Source organism: Dendrobates tinctorius, unplaced genomic scaffold (assembly GCF_039654945.1).
Source record: "Dendrobates tinctorius isolate UK_male_01 unplaced genomic scaffold, ASM3965494v1 ptg000164l, whole genome shotgun sequence".
Classification (NCBI taxonomy): domain Eukaryota; kingdom Metazoa; phylum Chordata; class Amphibia; order Anura; family Dendrobatidae; genus Dendrobates; species Dendrobates tinctorius.
In genome coordinates this window covers 4,351,371-4,375,502 of record NW_027361831.1, presented here as the reverse complement: position 1 = coordinate 4,375,502, position 24,132 = coordinate 4,351,371, and the positions used below count along the sequence as shown (strand labels likewise).

The window sequence follows — 24,132 nt, the reverse complement described above, 5'->3', positions numbered from 1 at the left end:
AATGGAGAAATAATGCAAAATCTTCACGTCACATCTCCTCATTTGTTTCCCCTTATTATCCCCAGTTATTGTGTTATTACACAGGATCTTTATGATGTGACATCGTCATCTTCTTCCCATTCAGGTCTCTACAATATCGGATCCTCTAAGTGAATAGCTTCTATATAACAGAATTTTCCTTATTGATCCGTCAAGGATGGATATGGACAGGGACAAGATGGCGGAGAGGATATTACACCTCACCCTAGAGATCCTCTTCCGGCTTACTGGAGAGGTGAGAGATTCTGATGATGTCACATTACAGCATTCTTATTTATGGGAATAACAGATGGACAAAACTGGAGAGGTGAGGACTCTGGAAATGTCTGTAGTGAGATTTATTAATGTCTCTCTCCATAACCAGGATTACACAGTAGTGAAGAAGACCTCTAGGGGGCGCTGTCAGGACACTGTGTCTGAGGGATGGGGTAGACCCCTGAGTCCAATCACGTGGCCTCCACCTCACCCCCTGATACATGAGGACATCAATGACCAGAAGATCCTAGATCTCACCTACAAGATGATTGAGCTGCTGACTGGAGAGGTGACACTGCTGGGAATGCTGGGAAATTATACAGTAACGGTATGAAGGGATCGGGGGATGACGGTATCATTGTATGTGTCAGGTTCCTATAAGGTGTCAGGATGTCGCCGTCTATTTCTCCATGGAGGAGTGGGAGTATTTAGAAGGACACAAAGATCTTTACAAGGATGTTATGATGGAGGTTCCCCAGTCCCTCACATCACCAGGTAATAGACAGGACTAAATACATACGGCCTATAATTATCTGTATGTAAAGAATGAATTCAGTCCCTGTATGTGTTTCCTCCAGATATCTCCAGTAAGAGGACAACACCAGAGAGATGTCCCCGTCCTTTTCTTCCACAGGACTGTAAACAAGAAAATCTTGATGTTCCTCAGGATCATCAGGTAGATGGAGAGAAGGTGTCATGAGATCTCCCCCATGATGTGTAGATGGCTGTGATGTTCTTGTGTTCAGTCTCGCTTTATCCCCCCATATTACACACTGAAGGGCCATTTTATTAGAAACATTTTGTTAATAATTTATCTTTTCAGTTTTTCTGAATCATTTCACGCGACTTTTGCAATATTTATTTCAGGGTAACGATATGAGCAAAATTACTATAGAGCCATGTGTGATGGATGATGTGCGATGTAAAGAGGAAACCTATAACTGTAAAGAGGAGATTCCTACATATGACTATCCAGGTGAGTAATAACCAGAAAATGCAGAGAAGTCACATCAGGGTAAATTACTATACAAAAAGGGTTCAACTCCGTACAAACTCCAGGGTTTTGGGACTTTTTTGAAAGCAATAGCTTTATAGCAGTTTCTGTTAGAAACAAATGGATTCACTTCAAATAAGTTAACAATAAGCAACAGAAAAACCCACTATACTTATGCCTTGATATGTCTCTGTGTGTGGTTGATGACTCTTCATGAATTTCATGATTTTTTCGATCCTAAGGAATGAAAATTACTGTAGAATCTCTCCTGAAACGAGGAGCACTAATACTTTTCTACCTTTCTAGTCAGGACTTATAGGAGCTCCAATGGTCCATCATACATTAATGTAACTCCATTTTAGTTGACATGGTTGAAAAATTCTCTCTAAATGTCTAATATGTCATAAAGAAACTCATCTGCCCCAAAATATTGGCACCTATGATAGTTTAGATTGTCAAGTGCCAGCTTGTCACTTACTATAATTACCCAGAGATGTCACAGTTTTTGTCTACAGTAGTTACTGCCCAAGATCCTCTGATTTAATAACTTTCCATTGCAGACAGTTTTGTGTTCCTAATCAGACCCCACACTGTATCTTATGATAGCGGTAAATGTAGGATGATATTTTTTACATTTATTTGTGAAAATATTGGAATTTTGGCAAAAAATGTAGAAAATGTTGCAATTTTGAATATTTTTTATGTTTATGACTTTATACAAGATTATCTCACAAAATAGAACTGCCTCTTTAAAGTAGATCTTCCACCTCTTCTACACAATAAAAACTATGTTATAGAAAAAAGAATTGTTTTTACATCGCTAAATTTTGAGAGCTTAAACGATTTTATTTCTCTAATGGAGCTTTATAGAGGTATTTTTTTGTTGTTGGACAATATAATGTTTTCACTGATATCAGTCTTATTTACCATATTTTTCGGACTATAAGATGCACTTTTTTCCACTCAAAATGTGGAGAATAATGGGGCGTCTGTCTTATAGTCTGGATGTACCTGCTCTGGCTGTGTTGAGGTGGGGGAGCAGCAGGAGTGGAGCAGCGGGTCACTGGAGGCAGGAGCCGGCGGCTGCGGCTAACTTCTTTGCTGCTATAGAGAAATAAATATTCACTCATTGCATGCCCACGGGCGTGGAAAGCAGTGAATATTCATTGCTCTTTAGTAGCAAGCACAATGTTAGCCGCAGCAGCTGAGTTCTTGCAACTTCCGGGCGTTTGCGTGTGCCGCTACTTAAGGCAATAAATATTCACTGCTCTCCACTCCCATAGGCGTGGAATTTAGTGAATATTCATTCCCTTTAGTAGCGGCACATGTGAAAGCTGGGCAGCTGCAGGAAGCCGGCGGCTGCGGATAACACTGTGCTCGCTATTAAAGAGCAATTAATATACACTGCTCTCCACGCACATAGTCCTGGGCATGAAGAGCAGTGAGTATTCTGGCAGCTGTCCTCGGCTTGTAAGCAGCGCATGACGTCCCTGCCATGTGCTGCTTACAAGCATAATGCAGCTGCTGGCATCGGAACAAGACACTGCGAGGGAGCGCAGGAATGTAAGTATAATGATTTATGTTTTTTTTTAAATGTTTTTCTGATGGAGGCCATGCATGCCAGAATGAAGATGGGATCCCTGCATATCAGGACATGGATGAGGGGCCATGCATATCAGGGTGGGGGTTAATCATACCAGGATAAGGATGGGGCCACTCATACCATTACTTTTTTATTTACTTAAAATCCCATAGAGGGATTTTTTTTTTTTTGCTCTGATAGCTGGTATAATGCTTTGCAGTGGACTAGTACTGAAGTTCATTATACCTGTCAGTGCAGCACTGACAAATGGCTCTTAGACAATGCTCCTGGCATGGTCTAAACAGGCTATCATAGCTGGCAGATCCTGAGGTCGTCATGATGACAGCTGGGGCTCAGCTATTAGGCCGAGCTCTTGGCACAAATCAGGTGGGAACTTATCCTTTGCCCGCATGATGACAATGATAAGTTTACGTCATTTTGCAGGAAACCCTTCCCAACCATTACGTAAACTTGTATCACTTTTGAAGCTACTTGGAGGGGCCTGTATTTTAGAAAAATGCGCCCCTCATAGTATAAAAAACACATTCAGGAAGTTTTACCCTTTTATGTGTATCACAATAATCAACAAAAATTAGAATGAAAAAAGAAAATGTAACTTAAATTGTTGCTTTAACTAAATTATTATCAATTTCACAAAGAGAAATAGTAAAATTGGAGCTCATAATTTATTTTGCAACTCTTTTGAATTGGACAAAATGTTACTGTTTGGGCGCACGGCAGTTCTTGGAAGGGAAGGAGCGCCATTTGGCTATTGGAATGTAGATTTTGCTAGAATAGTTTGTTGGCACCATTTGCAGATCACCTACAGTGACAGAACAGCAGAAAAACAGAAAGGTTCATAAAATTGACTCAATTGTTCTCAGTCAATTCATGTTTAGGAGTAGTGACTATTTTGACTCCACAGGTGTTCTCTGGAAACTAGCATTCAATGGATGTTGGAGAGTGAAAATTGCCAATATACCATTTTAGTTGTACAATTAATGGTGCCCAGCTTGTGTTTCTGGAGACACGCACGCTGTAAATGTTTAACCCCTTCACAACCTTTGACGCCACGTAGGCGTCATGAAAAGTCGTGCCAGAATGACCCATGACGCCTATGTGGCGTCATGACTTTAAAGCCCCCCTGCGGGTCGGGTGACTTAGGTCACTGAAAGGTCACCCGACCCGCAGATACAGGGGGCTTTGTTCTTCGCCACAGGGGGCGTGGCTTCGCCCCCACGTGGCTACGATCGCTCTGATTGGCTGTTAAAAGTGAAACAGCCAATCAGAGCGATAGTAATATTTCATCAATGAAAATCACCCCCTCTCACCTCCCCCGGCACCTTCTAAGTCCCCCTGTCGCTCCCGCTGTCCGGCGGGTCCGGTTCATGGGCGCCGCCATCTTAGAAAATGGCGGGCGCATGCGCGAATCTGCCGGCTGCAGATTCCATTCTTTCATTTTGATCACTCTCACAGTGATCAAAATGAAAGAAAAAGTAAATAAACCCCCCGATTATCACCCCCATAGGTAGGCACAACTAATAAAATAAAGAAAATATTTTTATTTTTCCATTAGGGTTAGGGTTAGGGTTGAAAAGAGGGTTAGGGTTGAAAAGAGGGTTAGGGTTGGAAAGAGGGTTAGGGTTGGAAAGAGGGTTAGGGTTAGGGTTGGAAAGAGGGTTAGGGTTGGAAAGAGGGTTAGGGTTGGAAAGAGGGTTAGGGTTGGAATTAGGGTTAGGGTTGGAATTAGGGTTGGTATTAGGGTTAGAATTAGGGTTAGGGTTGGAATTAGGGTTAGCGTTGGAATTAGGGTTAGGCTTGTGGTTAGGGATGTGTTAGGGTTAGGGCTGTGGTTAGGGGTGTGTTGGGGTTAGTGTTGGAGTTAGAATTGAGGGGTTTCCACTGTTTAGGCACATCAGGGGGTCTCCAAACACGACATGGTGCAACCATTGATTCCAGCCAATTTTGCGTTCAAAAAGTCAAACGGTGCTCCCTCCCTTCCAAGCCCTGACGTGTGCCCAAACAGTGGTTTACCCCAACATATGAGGTATCAGCGTACTCAGGAAAAATTGCACAACAACTTTTGGGGACTAATTTCTCGTGTTACCCTTGGGAAAATAAAAAATTGGGGGCTAAAAAATGATTTTTGTGGAAAAAAATGATTTTTTCATTTTCACGTCTCTGCATTATAAACTTCTGTGAAGCACTTGGGGGTTCAAAGTACTCACAACACATCTTACATACGTTCCTTGGAAGGTCTAGTTTCCAAACTGGGGTCACTTGTGGGGGGTTTCCACTGTTTAGGCACATCAGGGGCTCTGCAAACGTAATGACGACCGCAGACTATTCCATCAAAGTCTGCATTTCAAAACGTCACTACTTCCATTCCGAGCCTTGACGTGTGCCCAAACAATGGTTCCCCCCCACATATGGGGTACCAGCGTACTCAGGACAAACTGGACAACAACTTTTGGGGTCCAATTTCTCCTGTTACCCTTGTGAAAATAAAAAATTGCGGGCTATAAAATCATTTTTTGAGGAAAAAAAAGATTTTTTATTTTCACGGTTCTGCGTTATAAACTTCTGTGAAGCACTTGGGGGTTCAAAGTGCTGCTCACCACAGATCTAGATAAGTTCCTTGGTGGTCTAGTTTCCAAAATGGGGTCACTTGTGGGGGGTTTCCACTGTTTAGGCACATCAGAGGCTCTGCAAACGTAACATGATGCCCGCAGACCATTCGATCAAGTCGGTATTTCAAAACCTCACTACTTCCCTTCCGAGCCCCGACGTGTGCCCAAACAATGGTCCCTCCCCACATATGGGGTATCAGCGTACTCAGGACAAACTGGACAACAACTTTTGGGGTCCAATTTCTCCTGTTACTCTTGTGAAAAAAAAATTGCGTGCTAAAATTCATTTTTTTTTAGGGAAAAAAATGATTTTTTATTTTCACGGCTCTGCATTATAAACTTCTGTGAAGCACTTGGGGGTTCAAGGTGCTCACCACACATCTAGATAAGTTCCTTGGGGGGTCTAGTTTCCAAAATGGGGTCACTTGTGGGGGTTTCTACTGTTTAGGCACACAGGGGCTCAGCAAATGTAACATGACGCCCGCAGACCATTCCATCAAAGTCAGCATTTCAAAATGTCACTACTTCCCTGCTGAGCCCCAACGTGTGCCCAAACAGTGGTTCCCCCCCACATATGGGGTACCAGCGTACTCGGGACAAACTGGAAAACAACTTTTGGGGTCCAATTTATCCTAGTACCCTTGTGAAAATAAAAAATTGCCAACTAAAAAAATTTTTTTTAGGAAAAAAAAAGATTTTTTATTTTCACTGCTCTGCATTATAAACTTCTGTGAATCACCTGGGGGTTCAAAGTGCTCACTATGCGTCTAGATAAGTTCCTTAGGGGGTCTAGTTTCCAAAATGGGGTCATTTGTGGGGGAGCTCCAAAGTTTAGGCACACAGGGGCTCTCCAAACACGACATGGTGTCCGCTAACGATTGGAGCTAATTTTCATTTCAAAAAGTCAAATGGCGCTCCTTCCCTTCTGCGCCCTGCCGTGCACCCAAACAGTGGGCCCCCCCCACATATGGGGTAGCAGCATACTCAGGACAATCTGGACAACAACTTTTTTGGTTCAATTTCTCCTGTTACCCTTGTGAAAATAAAAAATAGCGTGCTAAAAAATCATTTTTGAGGGAAAAAAATGATTTTTTATTTTCACTGCTCTATGTTATAAACTTTTGTGAAGCACTTGGGGGTTCAAAGTGCTCACTACACATCTAGATAAGTTCCTTAAGGGGTCTAGTTTCCAAAATGGTGTCACTTGTGGGGGAGCTCCAATGTTTATGCACACAGGGGATCTCCAAACGCGACATGGTGTCCGATAACGATTGGAGCTAATTTTCCATTCAAAAAGTCAAATGGCGCTCCTTCCCTTCCGGGCCCTGCCGTGCACCCAAACAGTGGTCTATGACCACATATGAGGTATCGGTGTACTCAGGAGAAATTGCCCAACAAATTTTAGGATCCATTTTATCCTGTTGCCCATGTGAAAATGAAAAAACTGAGGCTAAAAGATAATTTTTGTGAAAAAAAAGTACTTTTTTTTTTTTTTTTACGGATCAATTTGAGAAGCACCTGGGGGTTCAAAGTGATCACTATGCATCTAGATAAGTTCCTTGGGGGGTCTAGTTTCCAAAATGGGGTCACTTGTGGGGGAGCTCCAGTGTTTAGGCACACAGCGACTCTCCAAACGCGACATGGCAAGCGCTAAATATTCCAGCATATTTTCCATTCAAAAAGTCAAATGGCACTCCTTCCCTTCTGAGCCCTGCCGTGCGCCCAAACAGTGGTTTTTGACCACATATGAGGTATCGGTGTACTCAGGGGAAATTGCCCAAAAAATTTTAGTATCCATTTTATCCTGTTGCCCATGTTATAATGAAAAAATTGATGCTGAACGAAAATTTTTGTTGGAAAAATTAAAATGTCCTTTTTTTCCTTCCATGTTGCTTTAGTTCCTGTGAAACACCTAAAGGGTTAATAATCTTCTTGAATGTAGTTTTGAGTAGCTTGAGGGGTGCAGTTTTTAGAATGGTGTCACTTTTGGGTATTTTCTGCCATATAGACCCCTCAAAGTAACTTCAAATGTGAGGTGGTCCCTAAAAAAAATGGTTTTGTAAATTTTGTTGTAAAAATGAGAAATCACTGGTCAACTTTTAACCCTTATAACGTCCTAACAAAAAAATATTTTGCTTCCAAAATTGTGCTGATGTAAAGTAGACATGTGGGAAATGTTATTTAGTAACTATTTTGTGTCACATAACTCTCTAGTTTAACAATAAAAATTCAAAATTTGAAAATTGCGAAATTTTCAAAATTTTCGCCAAATTTCTGATTTTTTTCACAAATAAACGCAAAAATTATCGATCTAAATTTACCACTAACATGAAGCCCAATATGTCACGAAAAAACAATCTCAGAATCGCTAGGATGCGTTGAAGCGTTCCAGAGTTATTACCTCATAAAGGGACACTGGTCAGAATTGCAAAAAATGGCCAGGTCATTAAGGTCAAAATATGCTGGGTCTTGAAGGGGTTAAGTGGTTTCTTCCTGTTACTACAATGCTTAACATCTGGACGCTAACAGTGTTCTGGCAAACTGCAGGACTCAGAAGCAAGGGGGACATTTGGCTTTGAAAGCACAAATTTTGCTGGACTGGTTCATGGAAGCCATATTGCTTTTTAAGAGTCCTCCATCTATTTTATTTATTATGCTTTGTTTAAATAGCGATGTTGTATTCCGCAGTCTTTCCATACATTGTTATTGCTGTCCCTAATGGGGCTCACACCCTTAATTTCCTGTCAGTATGTGTGTGGGGAGAAACCGGAGAACCCGGAGGAAACCCACGCCAACACGGGGAGAACATACAGACTCCTTGCAAATGTTATCGTGCTGCCCTTCCAAGAGTCCTCCTTTTACTAATCATGTGGAAATCTTCTATTTTTCCATTGACAGATGGTGAATGTAGATGCAGTCTTGTTTTTTGGGGTGGACTGGAAGTCTTTTATTGATATTTTCTCTCTCATCCATGATAGCACCACGGAGAGAGGGGATCCGCCCTTCAGGTACAGGAACCTAAGCCCCCGTCTCACATAGCGAGATCGCTGAAACATCACCGATTTTGTGACATTCCAGCGATCTTGTTTTGTGTGACACGCAGCAGCGAACGGCCCCCCCCGCTGGATATCACTGATCGTTCTCGAATGTCCCGGGCCATTTTTTATTGTTGGCGTCCCGCTGGCCAGCGTGCATCGCTGTGTTTGACGCTTACGAATGACTTCGTTGGCGACGCAGAACTCAGGGACACAGGTGGGAATCGTCAGAAAAGCTGCTGTGTGACAAGGTACCAATAACCGCCGAGGTCGTTAAATGGATCGCCGGATCATTGCTGCGTCGCTGAAGAGATCTGCCTGTTTGGCAGCTTAGTAGCAACCATTTAGCGACGCACTAGCGATCCTCACCAGGTCGTATCTTCGGGATCGCTGATGCGTCGCTTAGTGAAACGGGACCCCTACAGATAAAACGGGCGGCACCGCTCCTCCGCCCCCAGTTGGGTTCCTGTCCCTGGCGGGTAACCTACAGATGAAGAGCAGCAGCATACCTGAACCAGGGCGGTCCTGTCCAGGCATTGAAAGCGGGGAGGCCCCTGTCACGGTGGGTACGGTTCCTGAAGCCGCCACCGCTGCGGCTGATATGGGCGACAGGGTGAGCGGGAGGGGAGTACGGAACCACCGCTCCGGAAAGAAGGCTGGGGCTGGCGGGGACCCGGGACATGCGCGGGCAGCGCCATTGTACAGAAGGTGTACCAAGATGGCCGCTGCCTTGGAAATGGACGGGCGACTTCCGGGTCCCCGGGTCAGCACATACGTGGTGCGCGCTCCCCAGGAAGAGCGTGCAGGATGTTAGCGGAAGTGACGTCACACGCCGGGAATTTTAAATGAGGAATGCTGGAAATGAACGTCCAAGGCCTGATCAAAAAGGAATGTGAGAAACTGGACAGGAAATACTCCACGGTCCCTTCCCTTGAGAGAAAATATCTTTTTGATGAAGAGGCGTCCACATCTTGGGACAAAGCCCCGAATCTCGATTTAGCTGTCGCCAAGGCCTCAAAAAGGTTCGCCCTCCCCTTTGAGGACATGGGTACTCTTAAAGACCCCTTAGATAAAAAGGCCAATACTTTTCTCAAGGGGGCTTGGGAGTCGGCAGGAGGGAGTCTTAGGCCAACCATAGCGGCCACATGTACATCCAGAGCCCTAATAGTATGGCTTGACCAACTCGAGAAACAGCTGAGGGAAGGCACACCGAGAGAAACATTTCTGGAGTCCATCCCAGAGGAACGGCCGACTCAGTCCGATTATCATCCAAAGTGGCAGGACTATCAAATGCAGCCCGGAGAACATTATGGCTCAAATGCTAGCCAGGGGACTTACAGACGAAAATGAAGCTTTGCTCTGTCCCCTGTGAGGGGAAGTTCCTATTCGGCGAGAAGCTAGATGATATCCTCCAGAAGGCGGGGGATAAGAAAAAGGGATTTCCAAACCTGGGGTCGGCAGCATTTAAGAGATACTTTCGGAACAAAAATTTTTTCCAGCAAAGGCCTCCAAGGGAACAGAGATGAGACGAGGGTAGAAAGAGAGATAGAGGATTCCTTTTCAGTACTTCTTCCTGGGACAAGAAGCCCTCTAAGTGACAGTTTGCCCAGGGTGGAACGGAGATTAACCCTTTTCCTTCCAGCCTGGAGGAAAATCTCAAACAGCCCGTGGATACTAAATTTGATCGAGTCTGGCCTGAGGATAGACTTTCTCTCTCTCTCCCACCTCAAAAATACGTGGTGACCCCGCTAAGATCTTCTACTCGAGAGCAAAAAGCTCTAGAGCGCGAGGTCCTAAATTTAGTAAAGAAAGGAGTCCTCCAAGAGGTTCCCCTTCAGGAGACAGGCAAAGAGTTCTAGTCCCCGCTGTTTCTGGTGACCAAACCAGACGGCACTTTCCGAACTATCATAAATTTAAGGAAACTAAATGGATATGTCAAAAAATCAAAGATTCAAAATGGAGTCAATCAAGTCCACCATCAAAATCCTGTTACCGAACTGCTTCATGACAGTATTAGACCTCAGCAACGCGTATTTTCACGTCCCCATTCACAAAGACACCCGGAAATACCTAAGACTAGCTGTCTCTATAGAGGAAGTAATAAGGAAATTCCAATACAGAGCCTTGCCGTTCAGAATATCCATAGCCCCATGGGTATTTACAAAAAAAGTGCCAGAAATGATGGCCCACCTAAGGGAGCAGGACATACAGTATTAATAATCCCATATTTGGACGACTTCCTAATAGCAAGCGATTCGGCACAAAATTGCAGGGAACAATGGACGTTCTACAAAACCTCGGCTGGCTTTTAAACCTGAAAAAAATCAAGGTTGGAGCCCAGCAAAGTGTAGGAGTTCCTAAGGCTCATACAGGACTCAAACAAGCAAGAGTGTCATCTCCCAGACCGCAAAAAAGAGAAAATTGCGCAAATAGTGTCAAGAACAATACAAAATCCCTCCATGACACTAAGGAAAGCGATGTCACTACTGAGGTCTCTCGCCGCCTGCCAACAGTCCAGTGGGCTCAGCTACTTACCAGAGATCTCCAATGTGATGTTCTAGCCAACCAGTTAATGATAGGGGACCACTTAGAGGGTCGCTTAACACTAGGTTCCAAAACTATTCATTCCCTAGCCTGGTGGGGAAACAACGTCAACCTATCCAAAGGGATTCCCTGGGTAATAAAAATAGCACACATAATTACCATGGATGCAAGTCCCACGGGTTGGTGAGCACATATGAACAGCAAGGTGGCTCAGGGGGATTCGAGAGGTCAGGAACTAGAAACCTCAAACCAGAAGGAACTCTTGGTAGTAGGCTACGCCTTGACATACTTCCTACCCTTGCTGCAGGGTCATCATGTCCGCATATTTTCGGAAAACCAGGTAACGGTGGCCTATATACAGTGCCTTGTGAAAGTATTCAGCCCCCTGGAACTTTTCAACCGTTTCCCACATATCATGCTTCAAACATAAAGAGACCAAATGTAAATTTTTGGTGAAGAATCAACAACAAGTGGGACACAATTGTGAAGTTAAAAGAAGTTTATTGGTTATTTTCAATTTTTGTGGAAATTCAAAAACTGAAAAGTGGGGCGGGCAATATTATTCAGCCCCTTTTACTTTCAGTGTAGCAAACTCACTCCAGAAGTTCATTGTGGATCTCTGAACGGTCCAATGTTGTCCTAAATGACTAAATATAATCCACCTGTGTGTAATCAAGTCTCCGTATAAATGCACCTGCACTGTGATAGTCTCAGGGTTCTGTTTGATGCACAGAGGGCATCATGAAGACCAAGGAACACAACGGGCAGGAACGTGATACTGTTATGGAGAAGTTTAAACCCGGATTTGGATACAAAATGATTTCCAAAACATTAAACATCCCAAGGAGCATTGTGCCAGCGATCATATTGAAATGGAAGGAGTATCATACCACTGCAAATCTACCAACACCTGGCCGTCCCCCTAAACTTTCATCTCAAACAAGGAGAAGACTGATCAGTGATGCAGCCAAGAGGCCCATGATCACTCTCGATGAACTGCAGAGATCTACAGCTGAGGTGGGACAGTCTGTCCATAGGACAACAATCAGTCGTACACTACACAAATCTGGCCTTTATGGAAGAGTGGCAAGTAAAAAGCCATTTCTCAAAGATATCCATAAAAAGTGTTGTTTAAAGTTTGCAACAAGCCACCTGGGAGACATACCAAACATGTGGAAGAAGGTGCTCTGGTCAAATGAAACCAAAATCGAACTTTTTGGCAACAATGCCAAACGATATGTTTGGCGTAAAGGCACCACAGCTCATCACCCTGAACACGCCAAGCCCAGTGTCAAACCTGGTGGTGGCAGCATCATGGTTTGGGCCTGTTTTTCTTCAGCAGGGACAGGGAAGATGGTTAAAATTGATGGGAAGATGGATGAAGCCAAATACAGGACCTTTCTTGAACAAAACCTGTTGGAGTCTGTAAAAGACCTGAGACTGGGACAGAGATTTGTCTTCCAACAAGACAATGATCCCAAACAAAGCAAAATCTACAATGAAATGGTTCACAAATAAACGTATATCCAGGTGTTAGAATGGCCAAGTCAAAGTCCAGACCTGAATCCAATCGAGAATCTGTGGAAAGAGCTGAAAACTGCTGTTCAGAAACTATCTCCATCAAACCTCACTGAGCTCGTACTGTTTGCCAAGGAAGAATGGGCAAGAATATCAGTCTCTCGATGAACAAAACTGATAGAGACATACCCCAAGCAACTTGCAGCTGTAATCGCAGCAAAAAGTGGCACAACAAAGTATTAAGTTAAAGGGGCCAAATAATATTGCACACCCCACTTTTCAGTTTTTGAATTTCCACAAAAATGTAAAATAACCAATAAATTTAATTCAGCTTCACAATTGTGTCCCTCTTGTTGTTGATTCTTCACCAAAAATTTACATTTGGTATCTTTATATTTGAAGCATGATATGTGGGAAAAGGTTGAAAAGTTCCAGGGGGCTGAATACTTTCATAAGGCACTGTGCTTCTGGTGGCGCTAACATCGGCTCGCAGCGTGAGCGATATTCAAGCTCTATCAGCACTGCCACCATTTACAAAAATTCTAGAAGATAGAGTCATCTTAAAACCTGACCCGGCATATCTACCTAAAGTGGCATCTCACTTCCATAGATCCCAAGAAGTCGTCTTTCCTTCCTTATGCCCAAATCCTAGGAATAGGGAAAAGGAGAGATTTCACACCCTAGATGTGAAAAGATGCCTAGTTCAGTTTTTAGAGGCCAACAAAGGGGGTAGGAAGGAAGGCTCTCTCTTTGTGTGTTTCCAGGTGCACAGGAAGGGACTCAAAGCGTCTTAGGCTACTTTCACACATCAGGTTTTTTCCGACAGGCAGGATCCGACGTCTCGACGGATCCGGTGTAAATTTTGGAGAACTGAAGAAACGGATCCGTTTTTCTGCCGGATCCGTCTAGCAGGTTTATAACTGTTTCCTGGGGGGTGTCCAATTGGATCTGAGCATGCGCAGACTTAAAAAAACGGATCCGTCTTTTTCCAGATCCGGCGCATTCCAGCGCCCATAGACTTCCATTGTGGCATAAAGCCGGAAGCTGTCCGGTTTTTCGCCGCAGACAAAAATCGTTACTAGAGACGTTTTTTCCAGACGCCCGAATCAAAATTTTTGCCGGATCCAGCGAAAACCGGGAGAAATGGAAGGCCATGCGGTGCGATCCGGCGCTAATACAATTCAATGAGAGAAAAACTTCCGCCACCTGATTTCACCGGATCCGGTTTTTCTAAAAATAGCTGGATCCTGCCTGTTGGAGAAAACCTGATGTGTGAAAGTAGCCTTAGAGTACCCTGGCATGGTGGATAAGGGATGCAATTGCCCTGGCCTATTCATTCAGCGGGAATACCATCCCGGAAGGTTTGAGAGCTCATTCCACAAGAGCAATGGCGACCTCATGGGCTGAAAGATCTGAGGTATCGATAGAACAGATCTGTAAAGCGGCCACCTGGTTAACACCTTCAACCTTTTTCAGACACTATCATTTAGACCTAGCCTCTACGTCTGCCTTGACCTTTGGGACAAGGGTCCTTCAGGCTGTGGTCCCTCTCTAAGCTACCAGCCTCTGTAATTCTCTCTGTGTTGCTGTCCTAGGTGAGAGAGAATAACATAGTTTACTTACCGATAACTTATTTCTCGGAACCCATGACAGCACCCGCTTATTCCCCCCCCTTCAAGTGTGCGGTGAGCACGTTTTACTGTTCGTAGAGTGTTTTCGTTTTACGCATGGTGCTTCTTAATAATAAGACATGTTATAATGTTATGTATATATGTTAGCGAGGCTGGTCTGGAGCCAGAATCTCCAGGAGTGGACCCTCTAGGCCGTGGCACCGAGGGGCCCTGGGCAAGCTGCCAGGTGGAACCAGGGAGGCTCAGGATGGACTGGAGTAGGAGTGTGGGACTGAAGTGTAGATGACAGGACAGAGCTGGAACACAGGAGACAGGAGTGGAGTAAGACTGTAGACTGGAATGTGGAGGGATGGCTGGAGCAGGAACACAGGAGACAGGATTGGAGTAGGACGGAAGGACTGGAGCAGGATGGAACAGGAACACTGGAGGCAGGACTGGAGTAGGACGGAAGGACTGGAGCAGGATGGAACAGGAACACTGGAGGCAGGACTGGAGTAGGACGGAAGGACTGGAACAGGATGGAATAGCTACACCGGAGGCAGGACTGGAGTAGGACGGAAGGACTGGAGTAGGATGGAACAGGAACACCGGAGGCAGGACTGGAGAAGGACGGAAGGACTGGAGCAAGATGGAACAGGAACACCGGAGGCAGGACTGGAGTAGGACGGAGGGACTGGAGCCGGATGGAACAGGAACACCGGAGGCAGGACTGGAGTGGGACGAAGTACAGCAGGAAACACGGATAGCAGGACTGCGAGGCTGCTGCAGGGAGCACACGAGAACGGGACTGTGAGACTGCAGAGTGCACACGAAGATGCGGGACCTAGTGTGCTAGGAAACACAACAATCAGGCGCCTCCCTTAGGGGGAAGCGGCCTGATATGCCCCTGTCTGGTCTGCCATTGGTCAGGGGGTGCTTCCGGGTCAGAGCATAGCCGGAGCACAAGAAGCAGAAGGGAGGCGCAGCCGCGGCCTATGGCGCATTGCATGCAGAGACGCCGTCGGCCGCGTGCCTGTCAGAGGTGACCGCCGTGGCTGTCGGGTGGCGAGGGGCTGCGGCGTGGGAGCGATGGCCAGGTGAGTATGCAGAGATGGCGTGGGAGCGGAGGCCGGGTGAGTATGTTGGCACGGCGTGACAATATATTTCTGTTGTTAACTAACCTGGAGACCCTCTGATGCTCTGTAATCAACTGAGGGCGGAGGAGAGGTGCCGCCCTTTTTATCTATAGGTTCCTGTCCCTGAAGGGTGGATCCCCTCTCTCCGTGGTGCTGTCATGGGTTCCGAGAAATACCGTTATTGGTAAGTAACTATGTTATTGTGCTACATAATACTTTTTGGAGGCTTATTATTGCAATATTTGCAAGGAAGAATAAGCAAAGAGGGTCAAACCTATTATTCTACTGGTTTCTGCTCTGAGGTTTACTGTTAGATTGTGCATATTTTTTGTCTTAGAAAATGATTTTAGCTAAATAACGTCAACCTAAGTTTTTATGAATATTTTAAAATCTAATTCAGGATATTTTATTTTAAAATAATCTTTATTCTTGACAGATGACTGCGCCAGGAGATCAGAGAGACAACTGACATCTTCAGTGTTTAAATCTGATAAATCCGATGACCTTAATATCACACAAGATATAACTGATGTTTATGCTACCATTCCAGAAATACCAACATCCTTTCACAGCAAAGATCCATCATTTGATAATTTTAAACAGGTCCAATATTCTGATTCATTTAGCCAAAATTTAGAGCTTCTTAGACAAAGAAGAGTTCATGCAGGGGAGCAGTCATATTCATGTTCACAATGTGGTAAATCTTTTATACATAAGTCAAATCTTATTACACATCAAAGGACTCACACAGGTGAGAAGCCTTTTTCCTGTTCAGAATGTGGGCAATCTTTTGTATATAGATCAAAGCTTGTTACACATCAGAGAAGTCACACAGGGGAGAAACCTTTTTCATGTTCAGAATGTGAGCAATCTTTTGCAGATAAATCAAGTCTTATTGCACATCAGAGAAATCACACAGGGGAGAAGCCTTTTTCATGTTCAGAATGTGAGAAATGTTTTGCATGTAGATCAATGCTTGTTAAACATAAGAGAAGTCACACAGGGGTGAAACCTTTTTCATGTTCAGAATGTGAGCGATCTTTTGCATCTAGATCAAAGCTTGTTACACATCAGAGAAATCACACTGGGGTGAAACCTTTTTCATGTACAGAATGTGAGCAATCTTTTGCACAGAAATCAAATCTTATAACACATCAGAGAACTCACACAGGAGAGAAGCCATATTCATGTTCAGAATGTGGGAAATGTTTTAATCAGAAATCACATCTTGTTAGTCACCAGAGAAATCACACAGGGGAGAAACCATACTCCTGTTCAGAATGTGATAAATCTTTTGCAGATAAATCAAATCTTGTTGTACATCAGAGAAGTCACACAGGGGAAAAGCCATATTCATGTTCAGAATGTGGGAAATGTTTTACATATAAATCACATTTTGTTACACATCAGAGAAGTCACACAGGGGAGAAACCATATTCATGTTCCTCATGTGAGAAATGTTTTGCAGGTAAATCAAATCTTGCTGCACATGAAAAAACTCATACATTGGATAAGTCATTTTCTTGTTCAGAATGTGGAAAATGTTTTTCCAAGAAATCACATCTTTTAGAGCATTGGAGAACTCACACAGGGGAGAAACGATTTTCATGTTCAGAATGTGGGAAATATTATACCAACAAAAGGAGTCTTACTAAACATCAAATATCTCACAAAGAGAGAAGTCTTTCTCATACCTACAAGGTATGAAATATTTTACTCCAAAATCACGTTTTGTTGACCAAAGGAAAACTCACACAGAGAGGAAACCATGTATTTTTTTTTACAAACTGTACTAGAAAACACATAGAGTCAATCTAGTCAGAGAAGTCACACTGGTGGGAAACCATTTTCATGTTCAGAATGTGGGAAACCTTTTAAACAGATATCACATCTTATTAATCACCAGAGAAATCACACAGAGAAGAAGCCATTTTCTTGTAAAGATTGTGAGAAATATTTAACCAACAAAAGTAGTCTTACTGAACATCAAATACCTCACAAAGGGAGAAGTCATTCTCATACCTAGGTGGGAAATATGTTACTCAAATCATATTTTGTTCACAGAATCATAGAATGTTAGAGTTGGAAGGCACCTCAGTGGTCATCGTGTCCAACCCCCTGCTCAATGGAGGATTCACTAAACCATCTCAGACAGATTTCTGTCCAGCCTCTGTTTGAAGACTTCCATTGAAGGGGAACTCGCCAGCTTGTTAAACTCATTGATCACCCTCACTGTCAAAAAGTTTTTTTTAATATCTAATCTGTATCTTCTCCCTTTCAGTTTCATTCCATTGCTTCTCGTGTTTCCATGTGCAAATGAGTATATTAATGATCCCTCTATGCTGACATCCCTTCAGATATTTGTATAGTGATCCCTCTACACTGACATCCCTTCAGATATTTGTAGACAGCTATTAAGTCTCCTCTTAGCCTTCTTTTTTGCAAGCTAAACATTCCCAGATCCTTTAACCAATCCTTGTAGGGCATACTTTATAGTACGCATACCATCCTGGTAGCTCTTCCCTGAACTTGCTCCAGTTTTTCAATGTCTTTTTTTTTAACTCCTTTCCGACATCAGGCGTAATAGTACGCCGACTCCAGACTCCCTCCGTTTGATGTGGGCTCTGGCAGTGAGCCCGCATCTTTCCTGGGACATGTCAGCTGTTTTGAACAGCTGATATGTGCCCGCAATAGCTGCGAGTGGAATAGCGATCCACCCGCGGCTATTAACCTGTTAAATGCCTCTGTCAAATGCTGCCAGTGGCATTTAATTCATCGAGCCGGAAACACGCCCACCAGTGACCCCATCACATGATCGCGGGTCACTAGTTCGTTGCCATGACAACCAGAGGTCTCCTGGAGATCTCTATGGTTGTCTGTGCCGGCTTGCTGTGAGCAGCACCCGGTGGCTGGCACTCGTAGCAAGTGAGTCAATCTGCTATATAGAGGCGATCTGATTATCGCCTCTATGTAGAAGAGTCATTCGGGTTGTGGCAGCTTCTATTCTCCCATGGAGACTATTGAAGTATACCAAGAGTAAAAAAATGTTTTTAAAAATGAAAAAAATATAAAAGTTAAAATCACAACCTCTTTCACCCCATTCAAAATAAAATAAAAAAATCAAACAGAGACATATTTGGTATCGCCACAATTCAGAATCGCCCGATCTATCAATAAAAAAAGGGATTAACCTGATCGGTAAACGGCGTAGCGAGAAAAGTCAAAACGCCAGAATTACCTTTTTTTGGTCGCCACGACATTGCATCAAAATGCAATAACGGGCGATCAAAAGATCGTATCTGCACCAAAATGGTAACATTGAAAACGACAGCTCGGCACTCAAAAAAATTAACCCTCACCCAACCTGAGATCACGAAAAATGGAGACTCTACGGATATCGGAAAATGGCGCATTTTTTTTTTCACAAAGTTTGGAATTTTTAATCACCACTTAGATCAAAAAGAGCCTAGACAAGTTGTGTGTCAGTGAACTCATAATGACCTGTATAATCATAATTGCAGGTCAGTTTTAGCATTTAGTGAACGTAGTAAAAAGGTCAAACAAAAAATAAGTGCAGGATTTCACTTTTTTTGCAATTTCACCGCGCTTGGAATTTTTTTCCCGTTTTCTAGTATACGACATGGTAAAACCAATGGAGTTGTTCAAAAGTACAACTCGTCCTGTAAAAAACAAGCCCTCACATGGCCATATTAATGGAAAAATAAAAAAGTTATGGCTCTGGGAAGAAGGGGATTAAAAAGCGAAAACGCAAAACCGAAAAAAAGCTCTGGTCATGAAGGGGTTAAAATGTGGTACCCAGAAATGGATACAGTATTCCAGATGAGGCCTGACCAAGGATGAGTGGAGGGGGAATAATTACTTCACATGATCTAGACTCTATGCATCTCTTAATACTTCCTAGAACTGTTTCCCTTTTTTGCTGCTGCATCACACTGTTGAGTCATGTGTAGTATGTGATCAGTTAGTATACCCAAGCTTTTTTCACACATGCTGTTGCTTAGTTCTATTCCTCACATTCTATAGATGTAATTTTCATCTTTCTTGCCCAGATGTAGAATCTTGCATTTCTACATGTTAAATACAATTCTTTTAGTTGCTTCCCCTTAGTTCAAGCTTATCTAAATCCTTCTCTGTCTACTCTAGTGTTAGCTATCTCTCTTAGCTTAGCATTATCTGCAAATTTGATTAGTTTACCTTCAGTTCTCTTATCTAGATTATTTATAAAAATGTTGAACAACATTTAGGCAAGGTCAGAGCCTTTTGGTACCCCACATGAAACAGTTTTCCAATTGGATGTGCAACCATTTATTACCACTCTTTGAGTACGATCACTGAGCCAGTTATGAATCCACCTAATTGTAGTTTTGTCAATCCCATACTTGCTCATTTTTTTTATAAGGTTAGTATGAGATACTTTATCAAATGCTTTCCTGAAGTCGAGATATACTATATCTACCGCATTTCCCTGATCCACCCAGTCAGTGATTCCATCATAGAAATTAGCCTAGCATGACTTATTTGCTACAAACCCATGCTGGCTCTGGATTAATTACTGTTTTCTTATCCAAGTACTTACATACATGCTGTTTAATAATTTGTTCAAATATCTTTCCTGATATAGAAGTAAGGCTCAATAGCCTGTAATTTTTTAATTTTCTGGCTCTGTTTTCTTTCCTTTTATTGAAGCTAGGGACAACATTTGCCTTTCTCCAATATTCTGGGACTTCTCCTGTTTTCCAGGATTTTTCAAATATTCTGGCTAGTGGTTCTCTAATTTCTTCTGCTAACTTTTTCAGTACCCTAGGATGTAATTCATCTGGACCAGGAGATTTAAATTAATTTAACTTAGCTAAGTGTTGACCACAAAGTAAAACTCATACAGGGAGAAACCATTTATTTTTGACAAACTACAAGAAAACATAGCAGACAGTCAAAATAATGCAACCAATATGTGAATGAGTGTAAAGGGGAAGTGTTGGTGGTGTTTGTGTGTGTGTCTCAGAAGCCCCCTTCACATCAAAAGACAGTGTGTTTGCCTTTGACAAATGAATGCCCACAAAGGTCATATCAAAAGCAGATGCACAATAGTTTTGTTAAGGTAGTGGCAAATTAATTAAAAAAAAAAAAAGTTTAGACCACTCCGCTGGTAGTTGTCCTCATTCATTGCAAGACTATATGCTGTATGTGAATGGCCTGTGATAAGGTACATAGTGCACAAGGTACGGCCCGTTCCAATCATGTGCCATCATTGTCTCGTCCTAACTAGCCACATTTGTCAGATCACCTTATGCTGACGATGCACTGTCTTGTCCTGATTAGGCACATTACTGTCAGACTACCATATTCTGACATATAAGCTGCACTTGACACTTTAGGATGAACAGGGCCAAAAGGGTCAACCTTTGAGGAGCGGGGGCGCCATTTGCACATTGTAGGGTGCAGGGCTGTGGAGTCGGAGTCGTGGAGTCGGAGTCGGTGCTCATTTTGGTGGAGTCGGAGTCGGAGTTTGGAGTCGGTATAAAATGGACCGACTCCGACTCCTAAAATATATAATAAATTGGGTACAGTAATTCAATGCAGGATGTGCTGAATATTTTTTCATAGGAGTTTGGGAAAGTTATGAAATGTCCTATAAATGGCTGTTATATTCCTGATCTAAGGCTACATTCACACACAACGTTTTTCCTGTGTTTTTTGAGGATACGTTTTTCAGCTGCAAAAGCTGATCATCTTTTTAAAAAACTGCATCACCTGAAAGGTTTTTGAGCTCATAGATAATGTTTTCAATAGCAAAAGCAAATTAGAAATCTGCTCTATCTATATATCCATTTATCCATATCTGTCTATCCATGTCGTATCTGTACCAAAAAGAATGAAAACCGGGTAGTACACCAATATATATTCTGTTCTATCTAAACATCTTGATTATTGGATCATAAAAATGATTAAATGTCTGAGGTTCACATTGTACTACAATAAATTTTTCACTTAAATATAAGCAATATGTGTGGGAGTCGGAGTCGTGGAGTCGGAGTCGGTGTAAGGGAAATTGAGGAGTCGGAGTCGGAGTCGCAGGTTTGGCTTACCGACTCCACAGCCCTGGTAGGGTGCCAGCCTCCACAGCCAGATAGGGACTTGAAAGTGTTTTGTTAGGTGGAGACTTTTTCCTATCCCTTTCTTGAGTGCTATTGTGTAGAAGGGTGGCAACAATGACCTTGTAATTTCTATTTGCTTCCATATTTATCTGTGTTGTCTTGAATAATAATCTGAAGTTGCTGAAAATTTAGCTTTGTATAGACCAGATAAATATAGGCTGGATCTAATGTTAAGATCTATATGCCAGCACTTACATGTATAAATTATGAGATAAATTATGCAGATACATCAGGAATATTTCTGAATTGTTGATTAGTTCTGGTATATCTTTGGGTGTTAGAATTGTGGTCCCAGCCCCCTTAACCAGTGGAGAACAGATCCAAAAGGGTCAGCCATCAGTGAGCGGGAGCACCATTTGCGCAGCTATAGTGTGCCAACTTCCGCAGGAATAGGACAGTGACATTGTAGGGTGAGACACTGTACCCCCCTTGGTGCTCATTTGTTGTCATCTCTTTAGTATTTTTGGTAATGGTGGTTCTATTTTTGTTCACATACAGTTGTGCTCAAAAGTTTACATACCCCAGCAGAATTTTTGCTTTCTTGGCCTTTTTTCAGAGAATATGAATGATAACACCAAAACTTTTTCTTTCTTTCTCCACTCATGCTTAGTGGTTGGGTGAAGCCATTTATTGTCAAACTAATGTGTATTCTCTTTTTAAATTATAATGACAACCCAAAACAACCAAAATGACCCTGATCAAAAGTCTGCATACCCCATTTCTTAATATCGTGTATTGCCCCATCTAACATCACTGACAGCTTGAAGTCTTTTGTGGTAGTTGTGGATGAGGATCTTTATTTTCTCAGATGGCAAAGCTGCCCACTCTTCTTGGCAAAAAGCCTCCAGTTCCTGTAAATTCCTGGGCTGTCTAACATGAACTGTGCACTTGAGATCTCCTCAGAGTGGCTCAATGATATTGAGTTCAGGAGACCGAGATGGCCACTCCAGAACCTTCACTTTGTTCTGTTGTAGCCAATGACAGGTCGACTTGGCCTTGTGTTTTGGATCGTTGTCATGTTGACACATCCAAGTACGTCCCATGCGCAGTTTCTTGGCTCATAACTGCAAATTTGCCTCCAGTATTTGCTGATAACGTGCTGCATTCATCTTTCCTTCAACTTTGACCAAGTTTCCTGTGCCTTTGTAGCTCACACATCCCCAAAACATCAGCGATCCACCTCTGTGCTTTACAGTAGGAATGTTGTTCCTTTCATCATAGGCCTTGTTGACCTCTCTCCACTTAGTAATGTTTATGCTTGTGGCCAAAAAGTTAAATTTTAGTCTGATCACTCCAAATTACTTTGTTCCAGAAGTTCTGAGGCTTGTCTCTGTACTGTTTTGTGTATTGTAAGCGAGACACTTTGTGGCATTTGTACAACAATGGCTTTCTTATGGCAACTCGACCGTGCAGCCGATTTTTCTTCAAGTGCCTCCTTATTGTGCATCTTGAAGCAGCCACACTGCTAGTTTTCAAAGAGTCCATTATTTCAGCTGATGTTATTTGTGGGTTTTTCTTTGCATCCTGAACAATTTTCCTGGCAGTTATGGGCAAAATTTGGTGGTTTTGTTTTTACTGAGGCCCTGATTTTCCATTTGTTAATCACAGTTTGAACGCTGCTGACTGGCATTATCAATTCCTTGGATATCTTTTTGTATCCCTTTCCTGTTTTATACAGTTCAACTAACTTTTCCTGTAGTTCCATTGACAATTCTTTTGCTTTTCCCATGACTCACAATCCTGAAACGTCAGTGGCTGGATGAAAGATGCGAGAGTCTGTCTGGATCCCAGAAACTCACACAGCTTTTATGTACACATACTGATTACAAGCAAACAGTTCACAGGTGAGGATGTTACCTTTAGTAGCCATTCAAACCCATTTGTGTCAACTTCTGTGCATGTTATCAGACCAAAATCACCAGGGCATGTAAACTTTTGATCAGGGTCATTTGGATATTTTTGGGTGTCATTATGATTTAAAAAGAGAAAACACAGTAGTTTGACAATAAATGTAACTTTTCTGTACCACAATAATAAACATGTTCATATTAAAATATTATTTACATATGTGATCCATTCCTTCTTTGTAGGAACATCTGGTGTGATCCATTACAATTAAAATAGGATGTCTCCCTCTCCCCATCTCCCTAATCTCAATCCATAATGCTGGGGTAAGATTATATATACAGAGACCACTGTACAAAAGTATTAGTGCTACAGCAACATCACATATTTTATACAGAACAATGGCGCTATCTCCATAGTTCTTAATACATGTAGATCAGACAAGGTCCTCGTATTCAGGCAGTTTCTATTATTCTTAAATGCTCTTTATATGAAGAAGATCAGTGTCTCTTTATACCGAGTAGAGAAGCTCCAGGGACAAAGACCCCATCTTGTACTAACACGCTGGAGGCCAGGCCCGGAGTATCCAGCCATGGTGTCCATAGTCTCTCATTTCTGGTTCTAGCTTTTTTTTAGAATAAATCCCTTTCTCATACAGTCCTGTAGTAATGACTTTGTTAATCACGTCTTGTAGGAGGGTTCATCTAAATCCATCTAAATGTTATCAATTTATGTGCAAGAAACAATAAACGTCCTACCGCAGTTTTA

At 42.7% G+C, this 24,132-nt stretch overlaps 1 protein-coding gene across 1 annotated transcript; it reads left to right on the top strand.

Moving 5' to 3' along the window:
• The first annotated feature begins 125 nt into the window (after positions 1-125).
• LOC141052902 (uncharacterized) lies at positions 126-24,132 on the top strand. The gene is made up of 6 exons (XM_073550220.1): positions 126-274; positions 404-583; positions 666-789; positions 873-970; positions 1,162-1,270; positions 15,780-24,132. The coding sequence occupies exons 1-6, from the start codon at positions 197-199 to the stop codon at positions 17,048-17,050; spliced, it is 1,860 nt and encodes a 619-aa protein (XP_073406321.1). The 5' UTR covers positions 126-196; the 3' UTR covers positions 17,051-24,132.

What these genes read in the sequence shown, in the direction of transcription:
- LOC141052902 (XM_073550220.1), top strand. Translation starts at nt 197, where the DNA reads ATGGATATGGACAGGGACAAGATGGCGGAGAGGATATTACACCTCACC. An exon ending in CCAGTCCCTCACATCACCAG is followed by an intron (nt 790 to 872) that starts GTAATAGACAGG and finishes TGTTTCCTCCAG; the next exon opens with ATATCTCCAGTAAGAGGACA. An exon ending in TCCTACATATGACTATCCAG is followed by an intron (nt 1,271 to 15,779) that starts GTGAGTAATAAC and finishes TATTCTTGACAG; the next exon opens with ATGACTGCGCCAGGAGATCA.